We start from the raw sequence: 26,375 nt of genomic DNA, 5'->3' as shown, positions 1-26,375 counted from the left end.
GAGCTTAGCTTCGTTTAGCTTCGTTTAGCTTCGTTTAGCTTAGCTTAGCTTCGTTTAGCTTCGTTTAGCTTAGCTTAGCTTCGTTTAGCTTCGTTTAGCTTCGTTTAACTTAGCTTAGCTTCGTTTAGCTTCGTTTAGCTTAGCTTAGCTTAGCTTAGCTTCGTTTAGCTTCGTTTATCTTAGCTTAGCTTCGTTTAGCTTCGTTTAGCTTCGTTTAGCTTAGCTTAGCTTAGCTTCGTTTAGCTTCGTTTAGCTTAGCTTAGCTTCGTTTAGCTTCGTTTAGCTTCGTTTAGCTTCGCTTAGCTTCGTTTTGATTCGTTTAGCTTCGTTTAGCTTCGTTTAGCTTAGCTTAGCTTCGTTTAGCTTCGTTTAGTTTAGCTTAGCTTCGTTTAGCTTAGCTTAGCTTCGTTTAGCTTCGTTTAGCTTAGCTTAGCTTCGTTTAGCTTCGTTAAGCTTCGTTAGCTTCGTTTAGCTTCGTTTAACTTAGCTTAGCTTCGTTTAGCTTCGTTTAGCTTCGCTTAGCTTCGTTTAGCTTCGCTTAGCTTCGTTTAGGTTCGTTTAGCTTCGTTTAGCTTAGCTTAGCTTAGCTTAGCTTCGTTTAGCTTAGCTTAGCTTAGCTTAGCTTAGCTTCGTTTAGCTTAGCTTAGCTTCGTTTAGCTTCGCTTAGCTTCGTTTTGATTCGTTTAGCTTCGTTTAGCTTCGTTTAGCTTAGCTTAGCTTCGTTTAGCTTCGTTTAGCTTCGTTTAGTTTAGCTTAGCTTCGTTTAGCTTAGCTTAGCTTCGTTTAGTTTAGCTTAGCTTCGTTTAGCTTCGTTAAGCTTCGTTAGCTTCGTTTAGCTTCGTTTAACTTAGCTTAGCTTCGTTTAGCTTCGTTTAGCTTCGTTTAACTTAGCTTAGCTTCGTTTAGCTTCGTTTAGCTTCGTTTAGCTTCGTTTAGCTTCGTTTAACTTAGCTTAGCTTCGTTTAGCTTCGTTTAGCTTCGTTTAACTTAGCTTAGCTTCGTTTAGCTTAGCTTCGTTTAGCTTCGTTTAGCTTAGCTTAGCTTCGTTTAGCTTCGTTTAGCTTAGCTTCGTTTAGCTTCGTTTAGCTTAGCTTAGCTTCGTTTAGCTTCGTTTAGCTTCGCTTAGCTTAGCTTAGCTTAGCTTCGTTTAGCTTCGTTTAGCTTCGTTTAGTTGAGCTTAGCTTCGTTTAGCTTCGTTTAGCTTAGCTTAGCTTCGTTTAGCTTCGTTTAGCTTAGCTTAGCTTCGTTTAGCTTCGTTTAGCTTCGTTTAGCTTAGCTTAGCTTAGCTTAGCTTCGTTTAGCTTCGTTTAGCTTAGCTTAGCTTCGTTTAGCTTCGTTTAGCTTCGTTTAGCTTAGCTTAGCTTAGCTTCGTTTAGCTTCGTTTAGCTTAGCTTAGCTTCGTTTAGCTTCGTTTAGCTTCGTTTAGCTTAGCTTAGCTTCGTTTAGCTTCGTTTAGCTTCGCTTAGCTTCGTTTAGCTTAGCTTAGCTTCGTTTAGCTTCGTGTTGCTTCGTTAAGCTTCGTTAAGCTTCGTTAAGCTTCGTTTAGCATAGCTTAGCTTAGCTTAGCTTAGCTTCGTTTAGCTTCGTTTAGCTTCGTTTAGCTTAGCTTAGCTTCGTTTAGCTTCGTTTAGCTTCGTTTAGCTTAGCTTAGCTTAGCTTCGTTTAGCTTCGTTTAGTTTAGCTTAGCTTCGTTTAGCTTAGCTTCGTTTAGCTTCGTTTAGTTTAGCTTAGCTTCGTTTAGCTTAGCTTAGCTTCGTTTAGCTTAGCTTAGCTTCGTTTAGCTTCGTTTAGCTTAGCTTCGTTTAGCTTCGTTTAGCTTCGTTTAGCTTAGCTTAGCTTAGCTTCGTTTAGCTTCGTTTAGCTTAGCTTAGCTTCGTTTAGCTTCGTTAAGCTTCGTTAGCTTCGTTTAGCTTCGTTTAACTTAGCTTAGCTTCGTTTAGCTTCGTTTAGCTTCGTTTAACTTAGCTTAGCTTCGTTTAGCTTCGTTTAGCTTCGTTTAACTTAGCTTAGCTTCGTTTAGCTTCGTTTAGCTTCGTTTAGCTTAGCTTCGTTTAGCTTCGTTTAGCTTAGCTTAGCTTCGTTTAGCTTCGTTTAGCTTAGCTTAGCTTAGCTTCGTTTAGCTTCGTTTAGCTGAGCTTAGCTTCGTTTAGCTTCGTTTAGCTTCGTTTAGCTTAGCTTAGCTTCGTTTAGCTTCGTTTAGCTTAGCTTAGCTTCGTTTAGCTTCGTTTAGCTTCGTTTAACTTAGCTTAGCTTCGTTTAGCTTCGTTTAGCTTAGCTTAGCTTAGCTTAGCTTCGTTTAGCTTCGTTTATCTTAGCTTAGCTTCGTTTAGCTTCGTTTAGCTTCGTTTAGCTTAGCTTAGCTTAGCTTCGTTTAGCTTCGTTTAGCTTAGCTTAGCTTCGTTTAGCTTCGTTTAGCTTCGTTTAGCTTCGCTTAGCTTCGTTTAGCTTAGCTTAGCTTCGTTTAGCTTCGTTTAGCTTCGTGTTTCTTCGTTAAGCTTCGTTTAGCATAGCTTAGCTTAGCTTCGTTTAGCTTCGTTTAGCTTCGTTTAGCTTAGCTTAGCTTCGTTTAGCTTCGTTTAGCTTCGTTTAGCTTAGCTTAGCTTAGCTTAGCTTAGCTTCGTTTAGCTTCGTTTAGTTTAGCTTAGCTTCGTTTAGCTTAGCTTAGCTTCGTTTAGCTTAGCTTAGCTTCGTTTAGCTTCGTTTAGCTTAGCTTCGTTTAGCTTAGCTTCGTTTAGCTTCGTTTAGCTTCGTTTAACTTAGCTTAGCTTCGTTTAGCTTCGTTTAGCTTAGCTTAGCTTAGCTTCGTTTAGCTTAGCTTAGCTTATCTTCGTTTAGCTTAGCTTAGCTTCGTTTAGCTTAGCTTAGCTTAGCTTCGTTTAGCTTAGCTTAGCTTAGCTTAGCTTCGTTTAGCTTAGCTTAGCTTAGCTTAGCTTCGTTTAGCTTCGTTTCACTTCGTTTAGCTTCGTTTCACTTCGTTTAGCTTAGCTTAGTTTAGCTTAGCTTAGCTTCGTTTAGCTTATCTTAGCTTCGTTTAGCTTCGATTAGCTTCGTTTAGCTTAGCTTCGTTTAGCTTCGTTTAGCTTCGTTTAACTTAGCTTAGCTTCGTGTAGCTTCGTTTAGCTTAGCTTAGCTTAGCTTAGCTTCGTTTAGCTTCGTTTAGCTTCGTTTAGCTTAGCTTAGCTTAGCTTAGCTTAGCTTCGTTTAGCTTAGCTTAGCTTAGCTTAGCTTAGCTTAGCTTCGTTTAGCTTAGCTTAGCTTAGCTTAGCTTCGTTTAGCTTCGTTTAGCTTCATTTAGCTTCGTTTAGCTTCGTTTAGCTTCGCTTAGCTTCGTTTAGGTTTTGGAAGCTAACTTTTGAAAATGGCGGCCTTATGCAAAAATATTGGTTTGCTGCAAACTTATGCAAATTAGTAGCGTCCTGTTTTGAGTCTTTTGACGTTTGAACTTCGAATTTCTGTCAGCAAGGAGCTTCTATTACAGCTATTATTAATAGAAGCTCCGTGCTGTCAGCCCTGAAACTCCCAGTGAACTCGAAACTGAACTACTTAATTTATTCTATACAATTAGGACCTCCACGGTTTTTAGAACTGATCTGAATTACTGTGATTATGCAAGTGAAAATACGTCATTTCGACGGAAGCGTTAGCCTAGCGTAAACCATTCTCTGTGTCTGCGCAAATAAGTTACCATGAAACTATGACACGAATGCGTTGTGTCTTCTATTGAAATACCCTATGTTATGGTATGCCAGAAATCCAATTGGAATGTAGCGGGAGAAAGTAAAGGATTTTAATACAATAGCTTTAGTTTTTATGTGTTTTTAATTATTTTAACTGATTTTTTAACTGAAAAGAAGACATAGGACAGTGGTAATTAAAAATTAACGTATTTAATAAGTCTAATTAGTCATTAAAATGGTTAATTTAGATGTTTAATTATACCATCTAAGCCTTGGCGTCCGTTTCGTACTTCTGTAAGGCAAAAAAGGGCCTGGGGGCGGCCCGGGTGGGTGGGTGGAGTTGGAATTTTTATAATTATCTTATAAGCTAAGGTTATTAGTATTTCACACTGTAATTAAATAGTTTTGTTTGAAAGTGGTATTTCGTTTTATCAGGGATTATTGATTTATTCTAAAGTTAAAAGAATTTAGGCCTAATTTAATTACATTTCCCTGTCAATAATTAGCCCATCAAATGTTTTAAGTCATTTAAAAATTACCTGTCAGATAACCTTATCTAGTTAACTCGTGAAATTCCTTAAGCATATCTACTTCTCTGTAATTTGCGAATTGTGTTATAATTATCCAGTAGATAAGATAAAAAGGAAGCCAAATTTTTTTTGTATAGAGTAGTGGCACTCCATGTTAACTACCCATAGAGCTTAATACAGTCAAAGGCAAGTAGGTGCCATTACTCTATTGTTACTGTGTAATTGTGGAGATGAACTTCAGGCTCTAGACCTCTAGTTAATTATTTTATAACATCTCCAAGGTCAAAATTGATAATCACCGTGTTCATTAGTCTGGAATTTTTGTTTCACCACCTGCAGAAACTTAAACACAGTTGTTTCATGGAAACTACTAACCAAAAATGAGAACCATAAACAGAACTGCTCTTTCTAATTGTACAATTCCATTACTACCCCATCAAAAATATGTCGCGGTTACATTACTCACGGGGGAAACTGTTTATTTTGTTTCTGAAGTAAGTTAAGCCTAATTTTTCTTCTTTAGAGTGTAATTTATATTTGGGAAATTAATTCATATTAGGTTAAAGGTCGTTGTCAAACCATCTTCGATCAAGTTTGTAACTATTTGGGATTGAGTGACGCAGAGTTATTTAGTTTGGCAATTAAATATGGTTAGTTCTTAATAATGTTTTTGTGAAATGGGAGTGAAATTGTAATTTTATATAGATGAAGAATATGTTTTTGTGGAACAAGCTGTGAAACTTTATAAATATGCCCCTAAAACATGGCAAAAACAAGATTCGGTAAATTTTTAAACGCATCTCTTAATTATACTGGTTATTTAATTAATTTGGGTTTCTAAAAAAATAAAATAAAAAAACTCAGGGTCTGGATTTGCGAGGGAAGCCATTGTTAACATTATATTTTAGAGTCCATCTTTACGTTGATTGTCATTTATTAATTAGGTAAATTTATCATTAAATTCAATTAATAATTTAATAATTTTTAAGTATCCTACGCAGTGATAAAATTGCGCGTCATCATTATTATCTTCAACTAAAAGAAAATGTTTGTAAATATTGTCAAGCGATTAGCGAAGACAGAGCTTTTCTCTTAGCCGCCTACGCTTTACAAGCCGATTTAGGCAACTTTCAAAGTGATAAACACAAAGGCCGTTATTTTGATCCCAAGAAATACTTCAATATATTGATTATTCGTAAATTGGGGGAAGAATTCATTAGTAAACATACTCCGTCTTTACACAAAGATAACGCTAGTTTGAGTAAAGGAGAAGCTCAAGTTAACTTCATTAAAGAAGCGTCCAATGATACTGCTCAACACAATTTACATTTTTACAAAATGAGACGTAAAAAAGGCAAAGCCGAAGATGTTTGGTTGGGAATTTCTCAAATGACCTTACAAATTTACGAAGATAACGGAGATTTACCCAAAAATAAGCTTTCAAACTTCTTATGGGGTGATATCACCAAAATTCATTTTGAAGTACGAATAATTTAAAATCGTTAATTTATTTATGATTCGAGTTTAATCGCTATAAAACTTAAAAACTACAGAAAAAGAAGTTTGAAATTTGTTGCGCCGGCATTCCCAAAGTTCGAAAGTTTACTTATTACATCAGGAATGAGATTGTTTCAAAAAGTTTATTCTGGTTGTGTAGAATAACTCATCAGTTCAATATGACTGTTCAACCTCGAGTTTTGGAATTGAAAAAATATGAACTGGAAGGTGAAATAAATAAATAATCATCAAGAAATCAATTGAAGTTAAATTAATTTACTAATTTAAATTTTATTTCAGCAACGATACCTTTTAGGGAATCTTACATTTATAGTGATAGTTCGGAGTTACGTTGGTTTGGTAGTGAAAAGTGCGTCAACAGCAAATTAACCCCCATAAATTTCAACGAAAAAGAACTGAAAGATTCCATTGAACAAAGAAAATCAGTTATAAGCAATGCCTCTTCCAATACCACTTCGGGAATTGTTTCGGATCGGGATAAAGTTCATAGTTTTTACGAAAGCGAGGATGAACTTGACGCTGTTGGTGTTGGAACAACCAGAAGTGAATCTTTCGGTAAGTATGCCTATTAGATAAATGAAATTAAATGATTTAATCGCAAAAAAAAAATGATTTAGCAAATGGCAAAGTTCGTTCTGCCAGTGGAGATGGCGGTTTCTTTGAATTTAAACACTCAAAAGGCAAAACAAAGAGCTCTCAACCACAATGCTCAAACCCCCCAACTCCAACTCCAGTTAAAACATTAAACATCGTGAACCCTAACCCTAATCTAGAACCAAATGAACCCGAACTTGTTAGGGAAGAAAAGGCGACGTTTAAAGTGCCCGTTTATCAACCAAAGTATTTTGTCTATGAAGAAAAAGACATTTTAAATGGCGCATCATCCTTCTCTAGTAAAGCGACTTCAGTTTTAACTTTGCCTAGTCCCTGTTTATCGGAAAGTGTGGTTAACTCGGCTATAAACTGTAATGTGCAATATCCAAAAGCGAGAAATTCTCGATCCATTTCTCTTCAAAACGGAGAGACTGTTAATTTCTATCCGGGAGTTCAAACATTAAATAGAATTCAGAGTAGAAACGTGACGAGAATAGGCGTTTCTTCGTTAACAAAAGGTCGAACGGCTCGAGCCCCATTGTCTTTGTATATTAATGGCCAGGCTGGTTCTGAACCCGAGTTAAACCATCTGAGAACCTGGTCTAGTACATATTCCGTGGATTCGGAACATTCTTTGCCTCCCAATATGGTACAGTTTAAAGCTCATCGACATAGTGTAGGTGATGGATTTTTACTCGATTCTCATAATGGACCAGCCATCACGTGGCAAAGCAGTACGAGTATCCCTTCCAATTATTCTACTCTAAAATCCAATAAGAACTTTCCCATTTCGACCCTGTCTTCCACCAATGGCGGAATACCACCACCCCTCGCTTATCAAAGTGTAGAGAGTTTGGGCGAAGAAGCTGGAGAACGTGAGCTTGAAAATGTAAGCAATCGCTACATTAGGCTTAACACGTTGTAGACCGAACTAGGCTTAACACGTTGTAGGCCGAACTATAGCTTAACACGTTGTAGGCCGAACTATAGCTTAACACGTTGTAGGCCGAACTAGGCTTAACACGTTGTAGACCGAACTATAGCTTAACACGTTGTAGGCCGAACTATAGCTTAACACGTTGTAGGCCGAACTATAGCTTAACACGTTGTAGGCCGAACTATAGCTTAACACGTTGTAGGCCGAACTATAGCTTAACACGTTGTAGGCCGAACTATAGCTTAACACGTTGTAGGCCGAACTATAGCTTAACACGTTGTAGGCCGAACTATAGCTTAACACGTTGTAGGCCGAACTATAGCTTAACACGTTGTAGGCCGAACTATAGCTTAACACGTTGTAGGCCGAACTATAGCTTAACACGTTGTAGGCCGAACTATAGCTTAACACGTTGTAGGCCGAACTATAGCTTAACACGTTGTAGGCCGAACTATAGCTTAACACGTTGTAGGCCGAACTAGGCTTAACACGTTGTAGGCCGAACTATAGCTTAACACGTTGTAGGCCGAACTATAGCTTAACACGTTGTAGGCCGAACTAGGCTTAACACGTTGTAGGCCGAACTATAGCTTAACACGTTGTAGGCCGAACTATAGCTTAACAAATTGTTTACAACAATTTATTTTCAATTAGAACAAAGTTGATTCAGCTTTCAACCAAACACAATCGCAACTAGACATTCACCAACTATGGAAAAAAAGCCAAGACATGGAGTTGCCATTACTAACGGCGTTATGCAACGACCGTTCGTTAATGATGCTTCCAAAAACGGTCGCCACATGCTCTCGACAACGTCATTTAGGAGCGGCTAAGGATCTTCGCCGTTTTTCATGCAGCTATCTAAACACTCCTTTAGACGAAACCCCTTATTCAGGTGCCAAATTTTCAGGCTCTCAAACGATAGGTAGTAGCCGACCTTCTTGGCCCGAGGATCAAAGTTGGCAAAGTATTAAAACAGACGCGTGTAACAGTTGCTCTTCAACGATAGTAGGTAATCGAGGAAATCACAGACCTCACTCTCTATCAGCGCCAAATGAAATGATTTCATTTGTTCCACCCCCAATTTTAACTTCTTTCGGTAAAACAGCGCCTGTAAAAAAGGTTGTTGAGCCAGATTATGGTTTAAGGAACGATATTGAAACTCGGCAAGAGTTTCCAATGAGATTATCGTCTAATACGATGTTTAAAGGTTAGGTTTTTTTAAACACCAACCATTCCCACTCAAAACATGCCAAAGTTAGAAAATAGAACTTAATAATCTTCCAAATTTATCCGTTTTTAAACTAGGCTTAGCGAATAGTAGATCAAACTAGGCTTAGCGAATAGTAGATCAAACTAGGCTTAGCGAATAGTAAGATCAAACTAGGCTTAGCCAATAGTAAGATCAAACTAGGCTTAGCGAATATTAGATCAAACTAGGCTTAGCGAATATTAGATCAAACTAGGCTTAGCGAATATTAGATCAAACTAGGCTTAGCGAATAGTAAGATCAAACTAGGCTTAGCGAACAGTAAGATCAAACTAGGCTTAGCGAATAGTAAGATCAAACTAGGCTTAGCGAATAGTAAGATCAAACTAGGCTTAGCGAACAGTAAGATCAAACTAGGCTTAGCGAACAGTAAGATCAAACTAGGCTTAGCGAACAGTAAGATCAAACTAGGCTTAGCGAACAGTAAGATCAAACTAGGCTTAGCGAATAGTAAGATCAAACTAGGCTTAGCGAATAGTAAGATCAAACTAGGCTTAGCGAACAGTAAGATCAAACTAGGCTTAGCGAATAGTAAGATCAAACTAGGCTTAGCGAATAGTAAGATCAAACTAGGCTTAGCGAATAGTAGATCGAACTAGGCTTAGCGAATAGTAGATCAAACTAGGCTTAGCGAATAGTAAGATCGAACTAGGCTTAGCGAATAGTAAGATCGAACTAGGCTTAGTGAATAGTAGATCAAACTAGGCTTAGCGAATAGTAAGATCAAACTAGGCTTAGCGAATAGTAAGATCAAACTAGGCTTAGCGAACAGTAAGATCAAACTAGGCTTAGCGAATAGTAAGATCAAATATTTGTCTATGTATTAGGCATAAAAGTACAAATAATTTTACAAAAAGAAGGATAATTAAGTTCAAAGAGGACATGGAAGTAGGATGGCAGCTACTTTTAAAGGGTTGTCTGTTTTTAAGCTCTTTAAAGTGAAAGAAAGCGCAAGTTTCTTAGTAAATCTTTGAAAATTTATATTTTTATAATCATGTCATGAGTTGCCAAGAATAAGGGTTACAAACAACTTAATATTTAACGAAGAAACCAACAAAAACAAAATCAAAATGTTTTATACACCATCCACTTTTATACGAAAAAAAAAAAAAAAACTCAAATTTTAATTAACACTCAAGTATAATTGATATTTAAACTAAAAAAAAACTTTGATCATTTTGTGACTGTTACTATTCTTTTTTATAATTGTAAAAATAATTCAGTTTACACAACACACTTCATTATTATTATTATTATTATTATTTTGTTAATTAAATATTATTTTCTTGTTTAGCAAAACTTGTTAAATTTTATTTTCTTTACCATCACGAAGTTTTTTAAGGTAAGAAATTGGAATAAGTTTAGTGACTCTTCTGAAACAAAAACAAACAAAAAATTAGTCAGTTTTAATTTTAAACCAATTAAAATCACATACTGTCGGAAGAAAGTAGGTGTATATTGAGCGAGGTAATGAAAGAGCAGAACAGGTTGGCGACTCATCCAACAGTGGTCCAGTTCATTGGCAATACCAACAGCCATTAGTTTAGCGCAACGATTTGTTGCCATTTTGGACTTATTGTCTTTTTCACCAACAAATTTCTATAAAAAGAAGTTTTCTTTTAACATGTCTTCAGGGTTCGTACAAAATTTTTGGAATGAAATTCCCTGACTTTTCCAGGTTTTCCCTGACTAAATCCCACAAATTTCCCTGACCATTTGCAATAACGTACATGGCGAACGTATATGAAAACCAATCTATATTCACTCAAATAATTTTTGCACGAGTTATTGTTATAAAAATTAGCCAATTAATTCGTTTAAATTTAATTTAAAGTAAATCATAAATAACCTGAGCGAGCGAAGCGAGCTCCGCGAATTTGGGGCTTTGCTCAAATCTCAGACAAAATTTTTCTGGTCACCCTTATACTTTAAATTTCCCTCCAACATATTTTTCCCTGACATTTCCCTGACTTTTTAGGTCCATTTTAAATTTCCCTGACTTTTTAGGCCCATTTTCAATTTCCCTGACTTTTCCAGGTTTTCCAGGTCGTGTACGAACCCTGGTCTTTTATTAAACTGTAGATTTAACGTAATCAAGTTTATTTACCTCTCCTGTTTTTCCAGTATAAGCATTTTCAAGGATATTGGAAACTACGGGTCCAGGACACATAACCGTAACTTTAATTCCATCCCTTGCATGTTCAGATCTAATTGCTTCGTACATTCCATTTATGGCGTGTTTTGATCCAGTATAACTAACTGATAATGGAACACCAAAAATACCCGCTGTACTACTAGTAACTACAAAATGGCCATTTTTATGTTCCAAGAAGTAAGGTAATACTATCTTGGTTAAGTTTATAGGAGCGAAAACGTTCAATTCAAAGAGATCTTTATGGACTTGAAGGTCAATATCGAGGAAACAAGCTCTTTGACTTCTACCCGCGTTATTTACTAAGATATCCAACTGAAAATATTGGATAATGATAAGTACGGTTCCTTTTAGTAGTTTATTAGTTTATACCTTTCCAAAATGCTTTATAACGGCGTCAAATTGTTCTTGATGAGAGTCACAATCCGTCATGTTAAATGGTAAAACAAATACGTCATCTTCCGAAAGAGCTTTGTTATTTTGAAGGCATTTTTGACGAACTTTAAATAGGTTTTCCTTATTGGTTCCTTAACGAAATTAATTAAAAGTTAATGATTAACCAATCGTGATAAAGTTATTTACAATTTCAAACCTGATAAAACTACTTTCACATTCTCTTCCGCTAAAATATAAGCTAGAGCTTCACCAATTCCACTGGAAGCACCAGTTATCCATACTACTTTTCCTTTTAAATCGCCTGTTAAGACATGGTACTAATATATTCGATGACTTGGCAAATTTTAATTACGCGTTTTAAATACTTACTAATAGGTTTTCCGTATTTTTCGGAGAAAATTAAAGTTAAGTCCGCATCAGCTTTTAGCAAAAACCATACCAGAAATGCCACCAAAACCGCAAAAATAAATAATATCAACAACATGTTATCTATTCGAAATAAAGCTTACGAAAACCTTTTATCTTTTAGTTCAAGGCTATACAAACATGAAAATGTAATGCAATTAATATCAATGACAATTAGTTTACAAATGAAAGGTGCTTTCGACAGAGATGCAAATTTTCCTCCATGCTGGTTCAAGGTTCAAATATGCCCGCCTCCCATTTCCTCAAATCACGTACGATAGAAGAATCATGTGATTTAAAGCACAAGCAAAAGCCCGCCTCTGCATCCGTTTTGCGCGTAGTCTGCGACGGAGTTGGTAGATTTGTCTGTTTTTGCGATGTATTTCTGAACTTTATGAAAATGGACGGTAATAATAACGAAAGTTTTCTGGGGAAATTAATTTATGACTTGTCTATCGATGCGAAATTCGTCAAAGCTATTGAAAAAAACAAAGCATTGCTGCTGGTGAGTCGAACATTCTTTTTTGGTGTCTAAGCCTTGGCCTCTCATGTCGTTGTCATGCCCATGGAAACAAAATGGCCGACTTTGTTTTGACTAAGGCTTACAACATGTCAAAGTTTTATTTATATTTTAAATGTTTAAAAACTGACGGCCCTAACCAAAATATAACCCCATTCGGGCTATTGCCATTAATTTTAAATTGTAAACTTAAGTGGGCCAGGTTTAGTTTGAACGCTTGATAAAAATATAATTCTTCTTAAAATCCTTGCGAATTTAAATCGATAGAAAAAACGGGAAAATTATTTAGGTCAATTTCTTAGTTTAATGAATAAGTCAAAATCGTGACATTCCACTACATGGGGTCATGTTACTCATGGTTTAGTTTGTGAAGGGTTAAAGTCATTTGTGGGTGCTACCGCTATCTACAATAGAGTGCTGTCAGTTGTGACGTCAGATCCAAGGTTAAACGTCACGAGTCTGCCTTTAGCAATGGGCGGCCATGACAGTTACCGTTTTTTCTTTATGGGAAAACAGCATGGGTGACGTCACACCGGCGCTTCTGACAGCACTCTATAGACTGATATTCAAAAACCTGAGATGTTCTCACAAATTACTGGCAACCCTGAAATGCAGTTTAAGTTAAGAAACGGTGGATGAAATATCTCTAGCTCCCTTGGGTGCGCACTGTCAACGTTTGGTTTTGCTTGTCACGTTGAAACATGAGCTTACAATATTTGTCTCTAATCCTTGAATAGTTCATTTCTTTAAAAATGAATGAAAACTTAAAACGGGTAACTTTGGACAAGGGGCGAATCAAGTTATTAGCCACTCAATAATTTGTGTTAGTAACTTGGTATGGGCAAATAAATTTCATTTCACTTTAATTGGTATCATATGAATAGGAATAGGATGAATAGGATGTTTATTGTGCATATAAAAAACTATACATATAGTTCACGAGAATATGAACATGAAATCGGCTTATGGCGCGAGAGTACAGTGTTCAAAGTGAGGCTGATTTATCTAGTTTTGGAAAAATAGATTTTTTCATTAAAACTATGGAAGCTAGAAGCTTTAAACGTTGCCTACGTTAATCAAGGCCTGTGCGCGGCGCCGATTTTTATTTTTATTTTTATTTTGGCAATTTAAGTTGCCAAATTCTCTCACCTGAGGCGCTAATAGCTGGACCTAAATAATTTGAAATGTTCATTTTCTCGCGCTTAGAATTTTAAATACTCACTTTCGCGCACGTTTCGGTCCAGATACCAATGAAATCTCGCGCTAAAATAGGGAGAAAATAAGAAGTCGCCTTTCTTAAAAGTCCCCCTCCCTTCGAAGCCACCGCGCACAGGCCTTGATTAACGTAGGCAACGCTTTAAACTAGGTTCGTTTGAAAGAAAAATATTAGCTAAAATTTAGTTTCAATAACCCACAACCAAGTTTAGAAGACTATATGTAATAAGTGTTCTAAGTCAGATTGCTTCACCCCTAGACCCATTAAATAAATTATTTTTAAGTTTGAAGTTTCGATTTCATTTGCGGTTACTGTTAACATTCTTGTTTGTTTGATAATGATTCTTTGCTATCAAAATGGTTAATTTCAAATTTTTTGAAGCCTACTTTAACAAAACTTATGAATATATTACAATCACTGTCAAGTATTGCTAAGTTTTATTGCAAATCATTTTTGATTATATGAAAGTAACAATAATCATACGGTGGTATTTGAAATTTTGGCCAAATGGTAGTATTCCCCCTCCACAGATTTTTAAAAGTTTGTACTCATTTCTGATAGTAAATGGGGTGGGGAACACGATGCCGTCAAAATTTTTCACCGCAAATGATTTTTTAAAAAAAAAAAAAGGTAGCACATATTACTTATGGTTGTTTGTATATTTGATATTTGGGGCGCATATACTTGTTTAGATTATCTTTGGGATATTTTAGGTTGAGGTTAGGTTAGGTTCAGGTTAGGTTCAGGTTAGGTTCAGGTTAGGTTCAGGTTAGGTTCAGGTTAGGTTCAGGTTAGGTTCAGGTTAGGTTCAGGTTAGGTTCAGGTTAGGTTCAGGTTAGGTTAGGTTAGGTTCAGTTTCTATTAGATTTCTCCTTTTCCAAAATATTGCAATTTTCATAAAAAAAAATTCAAAAAAAAAAAATTTCAAAATCATTTGCGGGGGAAATTTTTAACGGCATCGTGTTCCTCACCTCATTTACTATCAGAAATGAGTACAAACTTTTAAAAATCCGTGGAGGGGGAATACTACTATTTTACCTAAATTTTGATAACGCGATGGTATAGTGACGTGTTTGTAGAATGTATCAATAACCTTAGGTGCACCAAGATTGGTTGCATCAAGTTGAATTGGCTCGAGCTTTGCCAAGCCATTACCCGACGTTTGAATTAAGCGACGAAGAGTGTAAATTACTCTTAAGCGCTAAATGTACTAGCTCTTTACCGCATTCGTGGAAACTAGTATTATTAACAGCGATACCGAAACATCGTGGAAAAGTCTTTAGGTATATATATTACAACATAAGTTTATGAGAATTTGTTCCATAAGTATGACACTTCGTAATGCCAGAGACTTACTAAGAGCTAGTTCCAGAACGACGCGAGAATTGACTGCACTCGGTTAATTTTGCGGTCCATCTTCCTAATTTACGAGAATCTATGCCTTTTCATTACCTCAATTCATATGAGAAACTCTCAGTAACCAGTGACAAACTTATTGAACATATCTTATGAACTTATGTTTATAACGATATTATACATCGTGTAAACAGCATTATAGGTCGTGTAAACAACATTTCCATAAAAACGTTTATTCTAGACTACTGAATAAGCAACATATTTCGAAACAATCCACTCGAAATTTAACTTTCTCTCAATTAATTCACTATGTTTCGGAAACGAATTATAAAAATTTATGGAAAAATACCTATAATAAATATCACCAACAAAGTCCGACTGAGAAAAATAAGTCGAGAAAAAATGAACTTCAGGTATTTGCGAATTTTGTGAAAATGTTCGCAAATTGCGTTGACAATTTTCAAGACCTTGCTAACCTTTCAGAGCTATAATAGCGCGATACGCGAAACGATAAATCGTATTTATGGATGCCCCATTATTTTAACGTCGAAACGAGAAGATGGGGATAATGAAGCGAAAATTAGCGAAATGCTTAAAATTTTAGGTACCGGCGCAGGATATTTTGAGTTCGTGTTTAAACGTTAATTACAACGGAACTCAATTTGACAGGTCATTGCCATCCAAACATATTACCAGCGTACTTTGCGCTGGAAAGTTTGGAAAACTTTTACCTATTACAACCATTTTACGAACACACTTTGTACGATTGCGTTCAACTGTCCCCCGCCGCTCTAAACCTTTCAACGGGGCGATGCTTATTCGTTTTCTACCAATTATTACATTGCCTGAGTCGTCTTTTGGACTTGGGGTTACATTTGGGTAACATTTCCCTCGGTGATATCTACATTGACCAAGAAATATGGATCCAGGTCACTCCCAGAATATGGGAAGACGCTTTAAAAGAGGCGGAAGATATTGAAATTAAACGCAAAGCCGAATGTCGAGAGAAAACTAATCAGGAAACCAGAAAGAATGCCGAAGATTCGTCTAAAACGAAATTGTTGAATGATTATTTGAGTCTATGGGTACAAGGCGAAATGAGCAACTTTGATTATTTGATGGAATTGAATAAGTTAGCGGGGAGAGAGATGGGTAACCCCAAACATCATCCGGTCATTCCTTGGATTGTTGATTTCGCGTCCCCGGATGGAGGATGGCGAGATCTAACCAAATCAAAATATCGTTTAACAAAGGGAGATAGACAATTGGATTTAACTTACGAATCGTCTTCGAACAATAAAAATTCGTTTAGCGGGCAACCTTATACCCCCATTTCTTCGAGTCTGGCAATTCAAGTAGGATTAGTATAAATTAGTTGTTTTATTTTATTAAAGTTTTAAGTTTAATTTTATGTAAGGTTCCTCATCATTTCTCCGAAGTGTTATCCGATATAACCTACTACGTTTATAAAGCTAGGAGAATTCCCAAATCGGTTTTGTGTAAACACGTTAGAACTAATTGGGTTCCGGCGGAATACCCATCGTCCATGCAAAGATTACAGGTACTTTGTATCGGTTAAACTCCCCGAAGTTCGCAATAATTGTTTTATTTCAGGTTTGGACTCCTGACGAATGTATCCCGGAGTTTTTTACTGATCCTGAAATATTTAAATCAGTCCACGAAGATTTGAACGATTTAGAATTACCCAATTGGTGCAGTGGACCATCGGATTTTATACGAAAACACATGGCTCTGTTAGAGAGTGACCATGTCTCGGAACGATTACACCATTGGATTGATTTAACTTTTGGATACAAACTTTCCGGATCTTCGGCAGTCAAAAGCAAGAACGTTTGTCTCCCCTTAGTCGATCAACACACGACGCTAAATGGTTCGGGGATGACTCAGTTATTCTCTCAACCTCATCCTCATAAGATGGCTACCTGTATTTTTGCCGGACGTAAAGCTCCCAAAACCTTTCGTTCAGTATCGCAAAAATGCATCCTACAATCCGTCAAAATAAAAGAGAATTCCGAAGAAAAAGATACGGAGGCCAAAGATACTGGGGAGGATGATACTGATATTGGTGGAACTCCCACGTCAAAATCCGATAAAACTGACGGTGGCCTGAAGAACTTGAAACGATCAAAATCAATGTTGGTTACTAGTTCCTCAACCCTGGATCCTGGTTCCAAAGCCGAAAATCGACCCGAGAATCAAGTTATCGTTCTACCGAAAGATTATAATCCTCTGGCTGCTTTGCAACAAGTGGAATCCTTGTACAATTTTGCCTCGCAAACTATTGGCTCGGGTTGTCTCCAAACTGAGAGTTTCAACGCTGATAAGGAGAATTTGAACGCGCATCGTTTGTATAAATCGTGGGATATGTTAACACTGGGTTGTCTGTTGAGTCAGATTTCTTTACCGTCTCGTTTTCACGTAGTTCCTAAACACGTTCCGTTAAAAGACTCTTATAATCTAGTCTTAAAAGTATTGCAAGCTCATTCCTACGAGCTTCCCAAGTACGTTCGGCTAATTCCGTATCTTCCAATCCCATTTTTACAAACTTCTTTGCAGATACGCGTCAAAGGCGATCCAACTTTTACTTCAAATAAAAATTCCGATTGTCGGTGACGTAAAAGTCGACGATTTACCGTCTTACCCTCCTATTACTCCCGAAGGCCTTCCTCCGATATCTTCCCATCAATTACTTCAACCTTTGATTAACTTAATCCCCTTTTCTCCGTATTACGACCAACTGTACAATTTCATTTGCCGTCTGAACAAATTCGATAAAGAATTGCGTTTCGCCGATCGCCTTACTTTCCCGGATGAAGAGAAATTGAATTTACTTCACGAAATTGCCGATGAAAAAGTGTCTTACGCTTCTCAAATGTTACCCAGAATTTTCCCTCATCTTGATTCCGAAGGCGTTGATTTGTTGATTCCATTTTTGCTTCATATGTTTGATGATCGTTGGACATCTTTGTTGGCGGTTTGGCATCTATTCGAGCCGATTTCTCGAGCGTTGGGTGTTCAAGCGGCCAGTGTCAAGTTGGTTCCGACTTTGACTAAGTTACTCGATCCGGAAATTCCATCCGCGAAACATTTGAAGTTATACCATCGATCTTGTCTTTTACAATGGATCGTTAGATTGGGCTTGCAGACGTTTTTGTCGCATTTCGTAACTCTTATCATAGAAGCGACTGGAGGTGTTAGAGATTTTTCAACTGGAGGTTCTAGTCTCGAGTATGTAAAAATAGCGTGAAAGGGTTATTCTCACCCATAGAAAATATTGTTAAGCCTTCTTTGAATTATATTCACCCGTAGCAATAGAGACGTGACAGATACAGTACGCAAAAGCTCCCATCTTACAAGCGATCTCGACACCGTTATGGAAAGTGACGTGGGTCCTAACCCCGAAGACAATATATCGCCATACGAAGATACGTCGGTTCAAAGCACGCTACAGACAAGTGTTTCACCTTTAAGAGGTAAACCGAGTGAAACATTGTCGGCTTCTTCTACTTCTCGGGATCGATTTCTGGATCAAAATCAAGAGGAAGAAGTACACGCCTCCGAACCGGAAATCTTTGATTTCGAATCCGCCGAGGAAGATAGTATTCCAACGAAAAATGTCTCGGACGGAAGTCGAGTGTCCTCGGTTGACGTTTTGGGAAATAGTTCAACATCAACTTTGATAGATCAAAACGAACATAGCAGCGATTCCGAGGAAAATGAAAATAAACCTATGAACGATATCGAACATAATGGGGACGTATCCTTTGATATACCGGATATCGGGTGAATATTTTTGCAGTTTCCCTGGACCCTCTCTTGAAACGGCTCGCGGTTTTAACAACTGCGTATGGGTTTCTTACAGACAATTCGCGTCATGGTCGGACAAAATGAGCGATAAAACCGCGGAAGCCTTTAAATTTTCAAACAATGGGTCCATGACGCAGAGGAGGTCACCGAATGGTAATGATGACGTAGCGTACAATATCTCCGATGTTGCTGCGGAATCAGTTTTATGGTTAGCGCATCGATTAGGGCCTGTTTTAACAGCCAAACATTTATCAAGAAACTTGCTTAAAATGTTAACTTTGTGCTATTTGGGACCTAATCCGAAGAAATCTATTGAAGGAACCTTGGCACGTAAGTGATCAGTGATCTTAACTACTTTTTTCCATACATACGTTATTAATTAATGATTTAATTACGATTCAAGCTGGAAGTATGAAAGTTAGTTTAACAGGAAAATGGGTTGTCGGTGATAACAACGCCGCTAAAGTTTTAGAATGTTTGGGAAATATTGTTGAGTTATACGGTGAAAATTTCATTATTTCGCAGTTTTTTCCTCACGCGTCTGATTTGGTGAGATATTTATTGCATTGTCTTCAAAATTCCAATTATGAAAGAACGAGAGAAAAACTAGTTTTTCAATAAGGTATTTATTTTAATTAGGTTAATTTATGCAAAAAACACATTAACGATAACTCTGAATCCGCGTTAATTGGAATGCTGTCGTTAATGCAATTCATAATTCCATATTTAAGTGACGCGTTACTTATGGATAACTTAGAGGTATTTTATTTTAAATGAATAGTATTAATTCTTCCGCGATGGATTATTTTGAAATTAATTTTTCCAGGACCTGATAATAAAAGATATTCTTTACCCGGCCACTCAACTCGCTACCTCTTTACGTTTCAACTATTTCGGTGGTAGTTTAGTCCGATCGGTCGTGGCGTCGAAACTAGTCAATAATTTATACATTATCGGACTTCGAATTGGGTTCGAAATGACTCGAAAACATCTATCGGGAATTTTAACACGTTTTTTCTCCGCGTTTGATAAAGCTCACGAATCTTTAGCGCAGCAATTAAAGAACGAAAATTCGTTACATTCGACTCCCGAATCCCGAGACGATTATTTAGAAATTAAAAAATCTAGCTTGAACGACGAATACGTTGTTGCGGGTGCTACGATTAAAATTAAAGAGTATGTTGACGGGGGGGGGGTTATTTATTAATCATTATTTTAATTAGGAATTTATGTTAATCATTTTTAGATGCGAAATTATTTACAGTCCGAGCCCGAGACCAAATTCTATGAGCAAAATGAGAACGAGTCAACAGCCTCTCGATGAAATAATTGAAGTGTTTAATTCGGAGTTAGCTTATTTTTCTTACATTCCTTTTTGCAAATTAGCTGGAGGGTAAGTTTAATTAATTAGTTTTTTCCTTCGTTAAGTGAATTATTTTTTTCTGTTATTTTAATTAAGGATCTACATGGAACAAACGCTTAAAAACGATCAGTTACTACGAAGTCTATGTTTCTCGTACGAGCAATCGGCAGAGTCAAAAATTAAATTACATTCTGGTTCTCCTTCGAAGGATTCTAATTCCGCTAGATTCACCGATGATTCGGAGAAATCCGCGGCCATTGTGGCCGAATCAATCGCGATAAAAAAGAAGAAGGGTGGTAAAGAAGAATGCCTAGTTAGTGGAGAATTTGGGAAAAATGTCGCGGTAGTTGGAAACAGAATAGACGTAGCCTTCCTCGAAGAGGTTCAACCATCGGCGTTAATTACCGACGTTATACCATCCAGCGTCGAATTTAAACATTATCCCGCGTCATCCTGCGACGCTTCCGTACTTAATCGAAAAATGGAAAATAATCATCGACATCTGAAAGGCAATTGGAGAGCTTATTGGGAGAATGAAATTGGATCCAGTGATAAAAAATTCAACTTTAAGCAAATTAAACTGCAATCGTTTGTAGGTAAGTTCAATCGCGTATTTTTTTTTAATTTTTATTTCATCTCCCATGTTTTGGAGATAAAGTGCTTTCCTTCTAAGATCTGTAGTTAATTTAAATATCCAGGAATTGTGTCTCTTTAACGAAATTAGGTTCATTTTAAAGATCAATTTATTTAGATTAATTCGTGTAAATATTAAATGATTTCGTGGTAAAGGAGACAAGATATACCCTATTTCATATTACCCCCGTGGTTCGGAGATAACGTACTTTCCCTCATAGTTCTATAGTTAATTTAAGTATGAAGGAATTGTGTCTCTTAAACGAAATTGACCGCGGTCCATGTATCCCGAGTTCCCAACAATAGAGTAATCTCGGTAGAGAGGGGGAAAACCAGTTTATCCCTCCCTTTAGGCGCGCTTTTGTAAAAGGTAATACTGAGCGCGCTTGTTAGGGGGATGACACGGAGCATGGAGAGTAGTATCGGCGCTACGTACAGCAACGTTACTCCCTTCTATCTCCAAGCTACGTGTCATCCCCCCTAACAAGCGCGCTCAGTATTCCCTCTTACAAAAGCGCGCCTAAAGGGAGGGATAAACTGGTTTTTCCCCTCTCTACCGAGATTACGCTATGGAGTGACGTTGCAATACGTAGCGCTGACATTACTCTATATATGCGCCTCGTTGTTGTGCAAACTTTGCGCTCGTGGCCAAGCTATGAAATCCAATTCCATCTTAATTAATCATCAACAAATACTTAAAATAATGTCAAACATGGTTAAATTAAGTAGTTTTGACACTTCAAAACTAACTATTTTATGTCACTTTATTTATTTCGCTTAAGGACATACTGGAAGTGTAAGATCAATTCACGTTTTGGATAATGAAAACTCGTTTATAACTGGAAGTAGAGACAAAAGTGTGAAATTATGGTCCTTGAGAAGTTCGGGCGATGGTTCGTCTTCCGCCCAGACACCTTGTCAATGGACGTACAATCAACACCGGAAATCCGTTTTCTCCGTTGCATTTCTGGATTCCCTGAGATTAGTGGCTTCATCCGACTCCAACGTCCACGTAAGTTAAATCGGTTATTAATAATTAATTACGGATACTTTAATAAGCGTTTAATTTCTTATAGATTTGGGATCCGTTTATCGGTTCGTGCATAAAACAATACGAATCACCTAAACATAATCCTGCTGTTCTGATAACCGCAATCCCATCTCCTAGTCCCTACTTTATCGTTGGAACGTCAAATTCTAATATAAAGTAAGTTAAAATACTTTAAACTTAATTATATTAATTAATTAAGTCTTTTATAATTATTTAAAAGGTTTTTGGATCCACGTTCTTCAAACTACGCTCACGAATTCAAAGGAACATTGGGTACCCCTGGTTTAATTCGTTGCGTTTCCGTCAGTCCGGATTCAAATTGGATCGCCATTGGATACTCTTCGGGTATTATATCAGTATTGGATCTACGAACGGGACTTTTACTCGGTTCAAAAAATTGTCACGAAGGAGAAATACTTCAAGTTAAAGCCTTTAATAGATCCTGTTTCGTTTCATCGTCTTTGGATCAGAGCGCCTCCGTTTGGTACGCGGAAGATATTAAACTAAAATGTCATTTAAGGGGTAAGACTGTTTTAAACAGAATTATTTATTATCTATAGGCCTACTAATTAAAATTATATTTTAAGGAATATTGGAGCCAGTTACGTGTTTAAATTTCTATAAAGGCGAAGTTATAACGGGAACGACCGCCAATAAAATTGGAGTTCATTCTTCAATTGATAATCACGTAAGGGTTCGTATTTAAATTATTGTATAGTTTAAATTATTATACTAATTAGCGTATATCCTTGATTACTTACCACATATAAAGCAGAGTACGTTTACAAGCACGAAACTAATGAGTGATACCTTCAAAGGCGTCCTGACGTCCATGGCCATTTTGCCGTTGAATCGTCTTCTCATTTTAGGCGCTGATAATGGAAACTTATCCTTATTATGTTAAATTAAAAAGAGGAAAGAAAAGAAATTAAAATATAGTTACTCGTGATATTTAAATAATTAATAAACTAATCAAATTCAGTTATATTTATACAGATCTCATTTCATTTTCCGTTTCCATTTGTTATTTGTCATTTTTTTATACATCAAGAAATTTGATTGGTTTCTTTCTTTTTTTTCTTTCCTTAGTTCGCGATCAGTTTCATTCAGCGTAAGACATTATTTAATTAACGATAGTAACTTATCAATTTTAATTAATAAAATTGCATTTAATTAATCAGGCATAATTTTAATTTCGTTAAAAATAAAAGAAATAATAATAATAATAATAAAATTAATAATAATAAAAAACACCGGGGGAATATTTTTTTTTTTTTTCTTAAATGCAAATTTATTAATGACGCGTTAATTATTCAATTAACAAATGTATAAAAAAAAAGTTTATAATTAACACGATGGTAAATGTTGTAAAAATGATATCAGTTTTTGTATTTAGTAATTAGCCTTATTCCTGATCAGCGCCACCTACCCATAGCGGCGACTTTGAGAACTACCGTAATCGGCAAGCCAATCAGATGTCGCTAAAATCTGGTGACGTCACTGACGGGCACTCTCGGGGTCTTACCAAAAATGACGTCAGCAGATTTTAGCGACATCTAATTGGCTTGCCGTTTACGGTAGTTCTCAAAGTCGCCGCTATGGGTAGGTGGCGCTGATCAGGAATAAGGCTAATTAGCGTGGTTTGTTTTTTTCAGGGGGAAAGGGAACTTTCGTTTATTTTTTGTTGAAAAAGGCAACTTTGAAAAGTTTATCGTTAAATTCAAAAGAACTAAAGTAATTTGGGGAAATTAGGTTTTTTATTTTCAGTGGTCGAGTGATCTACCAAGTGTGCTTGAACTTCCGTGAAAAGAAAACTGTTGGAAATAAGGTTGTTCTAATTCTTCGGTGATTGAATTCAAGGGTCCGGTATCTGGAGGAGTTAAATGTACGCTTTCACCGGTAAATTCCTGGTCAAAGTATCTGGTATCCGTTTCCGAAGTAACTTGAGGTTTGAATGGAGGAGTGATCTAAGAAAGAGAAAACTCCGGTTCAAAAGGGGTTTATTAAACGTCCGAAGATAGACCCGACTGTTTTATACCTTTTTTTCGAGAAGATCCTGCCAATTCAAGGCACGAAAAAAAGGATGAAACATAATTTCTTTAGCGTCATCCGGACCTCCACCCAATCGTTTCTTAGGATCTTTCACGAGAAGACCGCCCAATAAGAGTTTCGCTTCGGGAGATAACGCTTTAGGGAACTTTACTTCCTCAACAAGGATAAGTTCAAAAAGAATGTCGTGATCCCGATTATAAAATGGCAGACGTCCGCAAATCATTTCGTACATAACAACTCCTAAACCCCACCAATCAACGGCGCGACCGTAATCCGTATCTTCTAGTACCTGCATCCATCAATGAAAATTGGCTAACTAGTACGGGTAAGTTTATTTAAGAGTATTTTTACTTCAGGGGCGAGATACTCGGGCGTTCCGCAAAATGTTTTTGTCGTGGCTCCGTAACTAATATCTTCTTTACACAAACCAAAATCTGCAATTTTTATGTGCCCATCTTTGTCCAAAAGCAAATTTTCCAACTATAAAACAAACTCAATTTTAATTAACCATAAATGCTTAATTAGCATTAGCATTTCGTTAACTATATACTTTTAAGTCCCTGTATATAATTCCTTGAGAATGTAAGTAATCGAGAGCCAATAGAATTTCCGCTCCGTAAAAACGAGTTCGCTCTTCCGTGAACCTTCTCTCTCTAGATAAATGGAAGAATAATTCTCCTCCGTTGACGTATTCCATTACGAAACACAAACGATCCGCAGTTTGAAACGAATATTTAAGAGACTGAAATTAATTTGATTAACTATTAATTTAACCAAATAAAAATTGAAGTCATTTTTACAATTAAAAAAGGATGTTTGGTATTCCTCAAGACTCTGTTTTCGGTTAAAGTGTGAGCTACTTCGTCCTAAAAAGTAAAAGAAGCAAAGTTCCTTTTAGTTAATTTAATTTTTTCAATTAAAGTAACTGCCGCTTTTACCTTGGCTATGATGACTTCTTTTTTCAAGACCTTAATAGCGTAAAGCTGACTGGTCACTTTTTCACGACATAAAATTACTTTACCAAACGTTCCTTTACCAAGAACCTTTAGGAACTCAAAATTATCTAAAGTCTAATTAAAAGAGAAATTTAGGTTAAGAAACGAGGAGTCGAGGACAAATATAAATATTTGATAATAGTTTTCGTACAATTTTCTTCCCTCTCATAAAGGAACGAGTACATATACTAAATTTATCCCTCATTTCATCTTCTTTTCTTTGATCTATCATTTCTACATCTTGATCTTGTTCTTCCTCTTGTAATTTATCAGCCACATATTGAATAGCTCGCATCCATTCCTCTCTAAATGTAAATTTTAATTTCATTTTAAACTCGAACGTTCAACGTAATAATTTAATTTTTAACCTTTCTTGCTCAGATTCCACGTGAAATGTCCTTTCTATGACAGTTGTCCATTGCAAACCTCTTATTATAAATGTGAATGGCTTTGGCCTATCTGTTTTCATTAACTGACAACCTTGATTGAAATTAATTCCAAGTTAATTATAGTCGCGTCGCGAATAAGCCGCTTGTTATTAACCTTTAACGGTAAAATTGTTCAATGGATCGGAATATCCGTGTTCCGGTTTAGTTTTAAAACCAATTAATGAACCATCTTCGAGTAATATAAAATATCTGGGCCTCCAATTTTTTATATGTTCACCTACGAAAAGCAAAACCTAGTTTTTTCTTTAAGGGATTTATACAAATGTTTTTGGTAATCCGCGAACGAACCTCTTTTAAGTAACCACCCTTCTTTAACAGGACGAGGTTGAGAAATTGAGGAGGGTTGTGGTAAAGCGACTAAAGTCTTGTCTGATTCAGGATTTTCAGTCATTTTACGTTAACACACCCTATTTTAATTAATTAGAGAGGTTTGAATTATGCCATACACGCGTAAAGTTAATAATTTTGACAAAATCAAATCACTCTTCACGTCAATACACCAAAAGTTACAGTTATTTAAATTAGGCTTAGAAAGAACGGGAGCTATTTTTGCTTTGAAATTAACATTTTTGTAAGGAGTATCGCCCCCCTACTAACGTTGTATTTGTTTGGATATGGTTACACACAATAAACAGTGAAACTTGTAAAAGCTGAAAAAACAGATCACTTACTAACCCAGGCTATTTCGATCATTAGATAAGCGTAGGTTTTATATACTATGCATGGCCTAGATCGTCGTTTTCAAATTGTTTTTCGATGATATTTTACAGTTTTACTATTGAAAAATTGTCACGAGACTCAAGACAGTGTTTTAATTTAATGTTTAATAACTAAAAACAATAATTTTATTACGAAGATATTTTATGAAAACTTCGGCAATAAAATAGATCGGAGAGATACGCTCTTACGACCCTATACGGTTAAGACTAAAGTCCAGAAAAGAGCGAACGTGCCGAAGGGTGCCTAAGTTTGAAAATCACTAAATTGTAGTCGGGTGAAACTTCGGTACTTTCCCCATAAAATACATTTAATTGTAATTAAAAATGATTTATATTTTACTAATTTAACCCTTTTTTACCATTGAAAACAACTAATTCTTCAAAATTAAATAATTTACAGCCTCCGCTCAAAATTCTATACTTTAATCAGTTTCCGACTACTTAACTCTCGTCAGAATTCTGTACTTTAGTTAGCTTAGGCCCCTGTTAAGTTTTTAATTATCCTGGACTAATTGTTTTAACTAATTGAATCAAAACATCCCTTTTAACTTTCGAAGTTATTTTTCAACAATATTTTATTAAAATCACCCTTCCATAGCTTTCTCTATTTCGGTAGGTTCGGCAACATTGGCTCTATCGCCGTTTCACCCGACTGGGCTTTTAGGGATTTTCGATCTTAGGCACCTTTAGACACTTTGGTTTTTTCTGTACCTT

General features: G+C 36.5%; 4 protein-coding genes across 10 annotated transcripts; 2 read left to right on the top strand and 2 right to left on the bottom strand.

Annotated features, from left to right (window-relative positions):
• Window positions 1-3,533: 3,533 nt before the first annotated feature.
• Window positions 3,534-9,825, top strand: ex (FERM domain containing expanded). 2 transcript variants are annotated; one of them, XM_089839551.1, is made up of 11 exons: window positions 3,534-3,867; window positions 4,345-4,393; window positions 4,547-4,701; window positions 4,767-4,857; window positions 4,913-4,989; window positions 5,072-5,151; window positions 5,209-5,689; window positions 5,761-5,932; window positions 6,005-6,280; window positions 6,343-7,208; window positions 7,911-9,825. In XM_089839551.1, the coding sequence occupies exons 3-11, from the start codon at window positions 4,588-4,590 to the stop codon at window positions 8,469-8,471; spliced, it is 2,718 nt and encodes a 905-aa protein (XP_089695677.1). In that variant the 5' UTR covers window positions 3,534-3,867; window positions 4,345-4,393; window positions 4,547-4,587; the 3' UTR covers window positions 8,472-9,825. The 2 variants fall into 2 exon arrangements, with proteins under 2 accessions (XP_089695677.1, XP_089695676.1); XM_089839550.1 differs by lacking the exon at window positions 4,345-4,393 and having other exon boundaries at window positions 3,536-3,867.
• On the bottom strand, window positions 9,482-11,778 carry LOC149673809 (dehydrogenase/reductase SDR family member 7). 2 transcript variants are annotated; one of them, XM_089839554.1, is made up of 6 exons: window positions 11,444-11,778; window positions 11,271-11,375; window positions 11,051-11,205; window positions 10,634-10,993; window positions 9,962-10,125; window positions 9,482-9,899 (listed from the first exon to the last, which is right to left on the bottom strand). In XM_089839554.1, the coding sequence occupies exons 1-6, from the start codon at window positions 11,556-11,558 to the stop codon at window positions 9,830-9,832; spliced, it is 969 nt and encodes a 322-aa protein (XP_089695680.1). In that variant the 5' UTR covers window positions 11,559-11,778; the 3' UTR covers window positions 9,482-9,829. The 2 variants fall into 2 exon arrangements, with proteins under 2 accessions (XP_089695680.1, XP_089695681.1); XM_089839555.1 differs by having other exon boundaries at window positions 9,482-9,896.
• Window positions 11,779-11,784: 6 nt separating this feature from the next.
• Window positions 11,785-22,437, top strand: Wdr81 (WD repeat domain 81). 4 transcript variants are annotated; one of them, XM_089839548.1, is made up of 20 exons: window positions 11,785-11,984; window positions 14,314-14,498; window positions 14,813-14,984; window positions 15,055-15,175; window positions 15,241-15,926; window positions 15,989-16,132; window positions 16,186-17,093; window positions 17,149-17,820; window positions 17,902-18,375; window positions 18,455-18,729; window positions 18,803-18,948; window positions 19,039-19,158; window positions 19,226-19,575; window positions 19,646-19,792; window positions 19,859-20,358; window positions 21,178-21,407; window positions 21,472-21,602; window positions 21,667-21,968; window positions 22,034-22,134; window positions 22,222-22,437. In XM_089839548.1, exons 1-20 carry the CDS (start codon window positions 11,874-11,876, stop codon window positions 22,348-22,350), a joined length of 5,904 nt encoding a protein of 1,967 aa, XP_089695674.1. In that variant the 5' UTR covers window positions 11,785-11,873; the 3' UTR covers window positions 22,351-22,437. The 4 variants fall into 4 exon arrangements, with proteins under 4 accessions (XP_089695674.1, XP_089695673.1, XP_089695672.1 ...); XM_089839547.1 differs by having other exon boundaries at window positions 22,219-22,437; XM_089839546.1 differs by having other exon boundaries at window positions 22,034-22,140.
• Window positions 22,419-25,865, bottom strand: Akt (AKT serine/threonine protein kinase). Of its 2 annotated transcripts, none has more exons than XM_089839553.1 (11): window positions 25,614-25,865; window positions 25,231-25,349; window positions 25,037-25,159; window positions 24,862-24,973; window positions 24,645-24,798; window positions 24,437-24,568; window positions 24,299-24,364; window positions 24,049-24,240; window positions 23,850-23,978; window positions 23,485-23,787; window positions 22,419-23,413 (listed from the first exon to the last, which is right to left on the bottom strand). In XM_089839553.1, exons 2-11 carry the CDS (start codon window positions 25,331-25,333, stop codon window positions 23,210-23,212), a joined length of 1,518 nt encoding a protein of 505 aa, XP_089695679.1. In that variant the 5' UTR covers window positions 25,334-25,349; window positions 25,614-25,865; the 3' UTR covers window positions 22,419-23,209. The 2 variants fall into 2 exon arrangements, with proteins under 2 accessions (XP_089695679.1, XP_089695678.1); XM_089839552.1 differs by having other exon boundaries at window positions 25,618-25,864.
• Window positions 25,866-26,375: the final 510 nt, after the last annotated feature.

Source organism: Phalangium opilio, unplaced genomic scaffold (assembly GCF_054372755.1).
Source record: "Phalangium opilio isolate 3A_F unplaced genomic scaffold, DU_Popi_V2 ptg000048l_1, whole genome shotgun sequence".
Taxonomy (NCBI): domain Eukaryota; kingdom Metazoa; phylum Arthropoda; class Arachnida; order Opiliones; family Phalangiidae; genus Phalangium; species Phalangium opilio.
This window is presented reverse-complemented; position numbering and strand designations above follow the sequence as displayed.

Coding starts and splice junctions, on each gene's coding strand:
- ex (XM_089839551.1), top strand. CDS start 4,588: ATGAGAACCATAAACAGAACTGCTCTTTCTAATTGTACAATTCCATTA. Junction 5,690..5,760: donor TCACCAAAATTCATTTTGAA/GTACGAATAATT, acceptor TAAAAACTACAG/AAAAAGAAGTTTGAAATTTG. Junction 6,281..6,342: donor AACCAGAAGTGAATCTTTCG/GTAAGTATGCCT, acceptor AAAATGATTTAG/CAAATGGCAAAGTTCGTTCT.
- LOC149673809 (XM_089839554.1), bottom strand. CDS start 11,558: ATGTTGTTGATATTATTTATTTTTGCGGTTTTGGTGGCATTTCTGGTA. Junction 10,126..10,633: donor ATACTGGAAAAACAGGAGAG/GTAAATAAACTT, acceptor TTCTTTTTATAG/AAATTTGTTGGTGAAAAAGA. Junction 9,900..9,961: donor ACACCTACTTTCTTCCGACA/GTATGTGATTTT, acceptor TTTTTGTTTCAG/AAGAGTCACTAAACTTATTC.
- Wdr81 (XM_089839545.1), top strand. CDS start 11,874: ATGAAAATGGACGGTAATAATAACGAAAGTTTTCTGGGGAAATTAATT. Junction 20,359..21,177: donor TAAACTGCAATCGTTTGTAG/GTAAGTTCAATC, acceptor ATTTCGCTTAAG/GACATACTGGAAGTGTAAGA. Junction 21,969..22,033: donor ACTAAAATGTCATTTAAGGG/GTAAGACTGTTT, acceptor TTATATTTTAAG/GAATATTGGAGCCAGTTACG.
- Akt (XM_089839553.1), bottom strand. CDS start 25,333: ATGACTGAAAATCCTGAATCAGACAAGACTTTAGTCGCTTTACCACAA. Junction 24,365..24,436: donor AAGAAGTCATCATAGCCAAG/GTAAAAGCGGCA, acceptor TTTACTTTTTAG/GACGAAGTAGCTCACACTTT. Junction 23,979..24,048: donor TTATATACAGGGACTTAAAA/GTATATAGTTAA, acceptor TTTGTTTTATAG/TTGGAAAATTTGCTTTTGGA.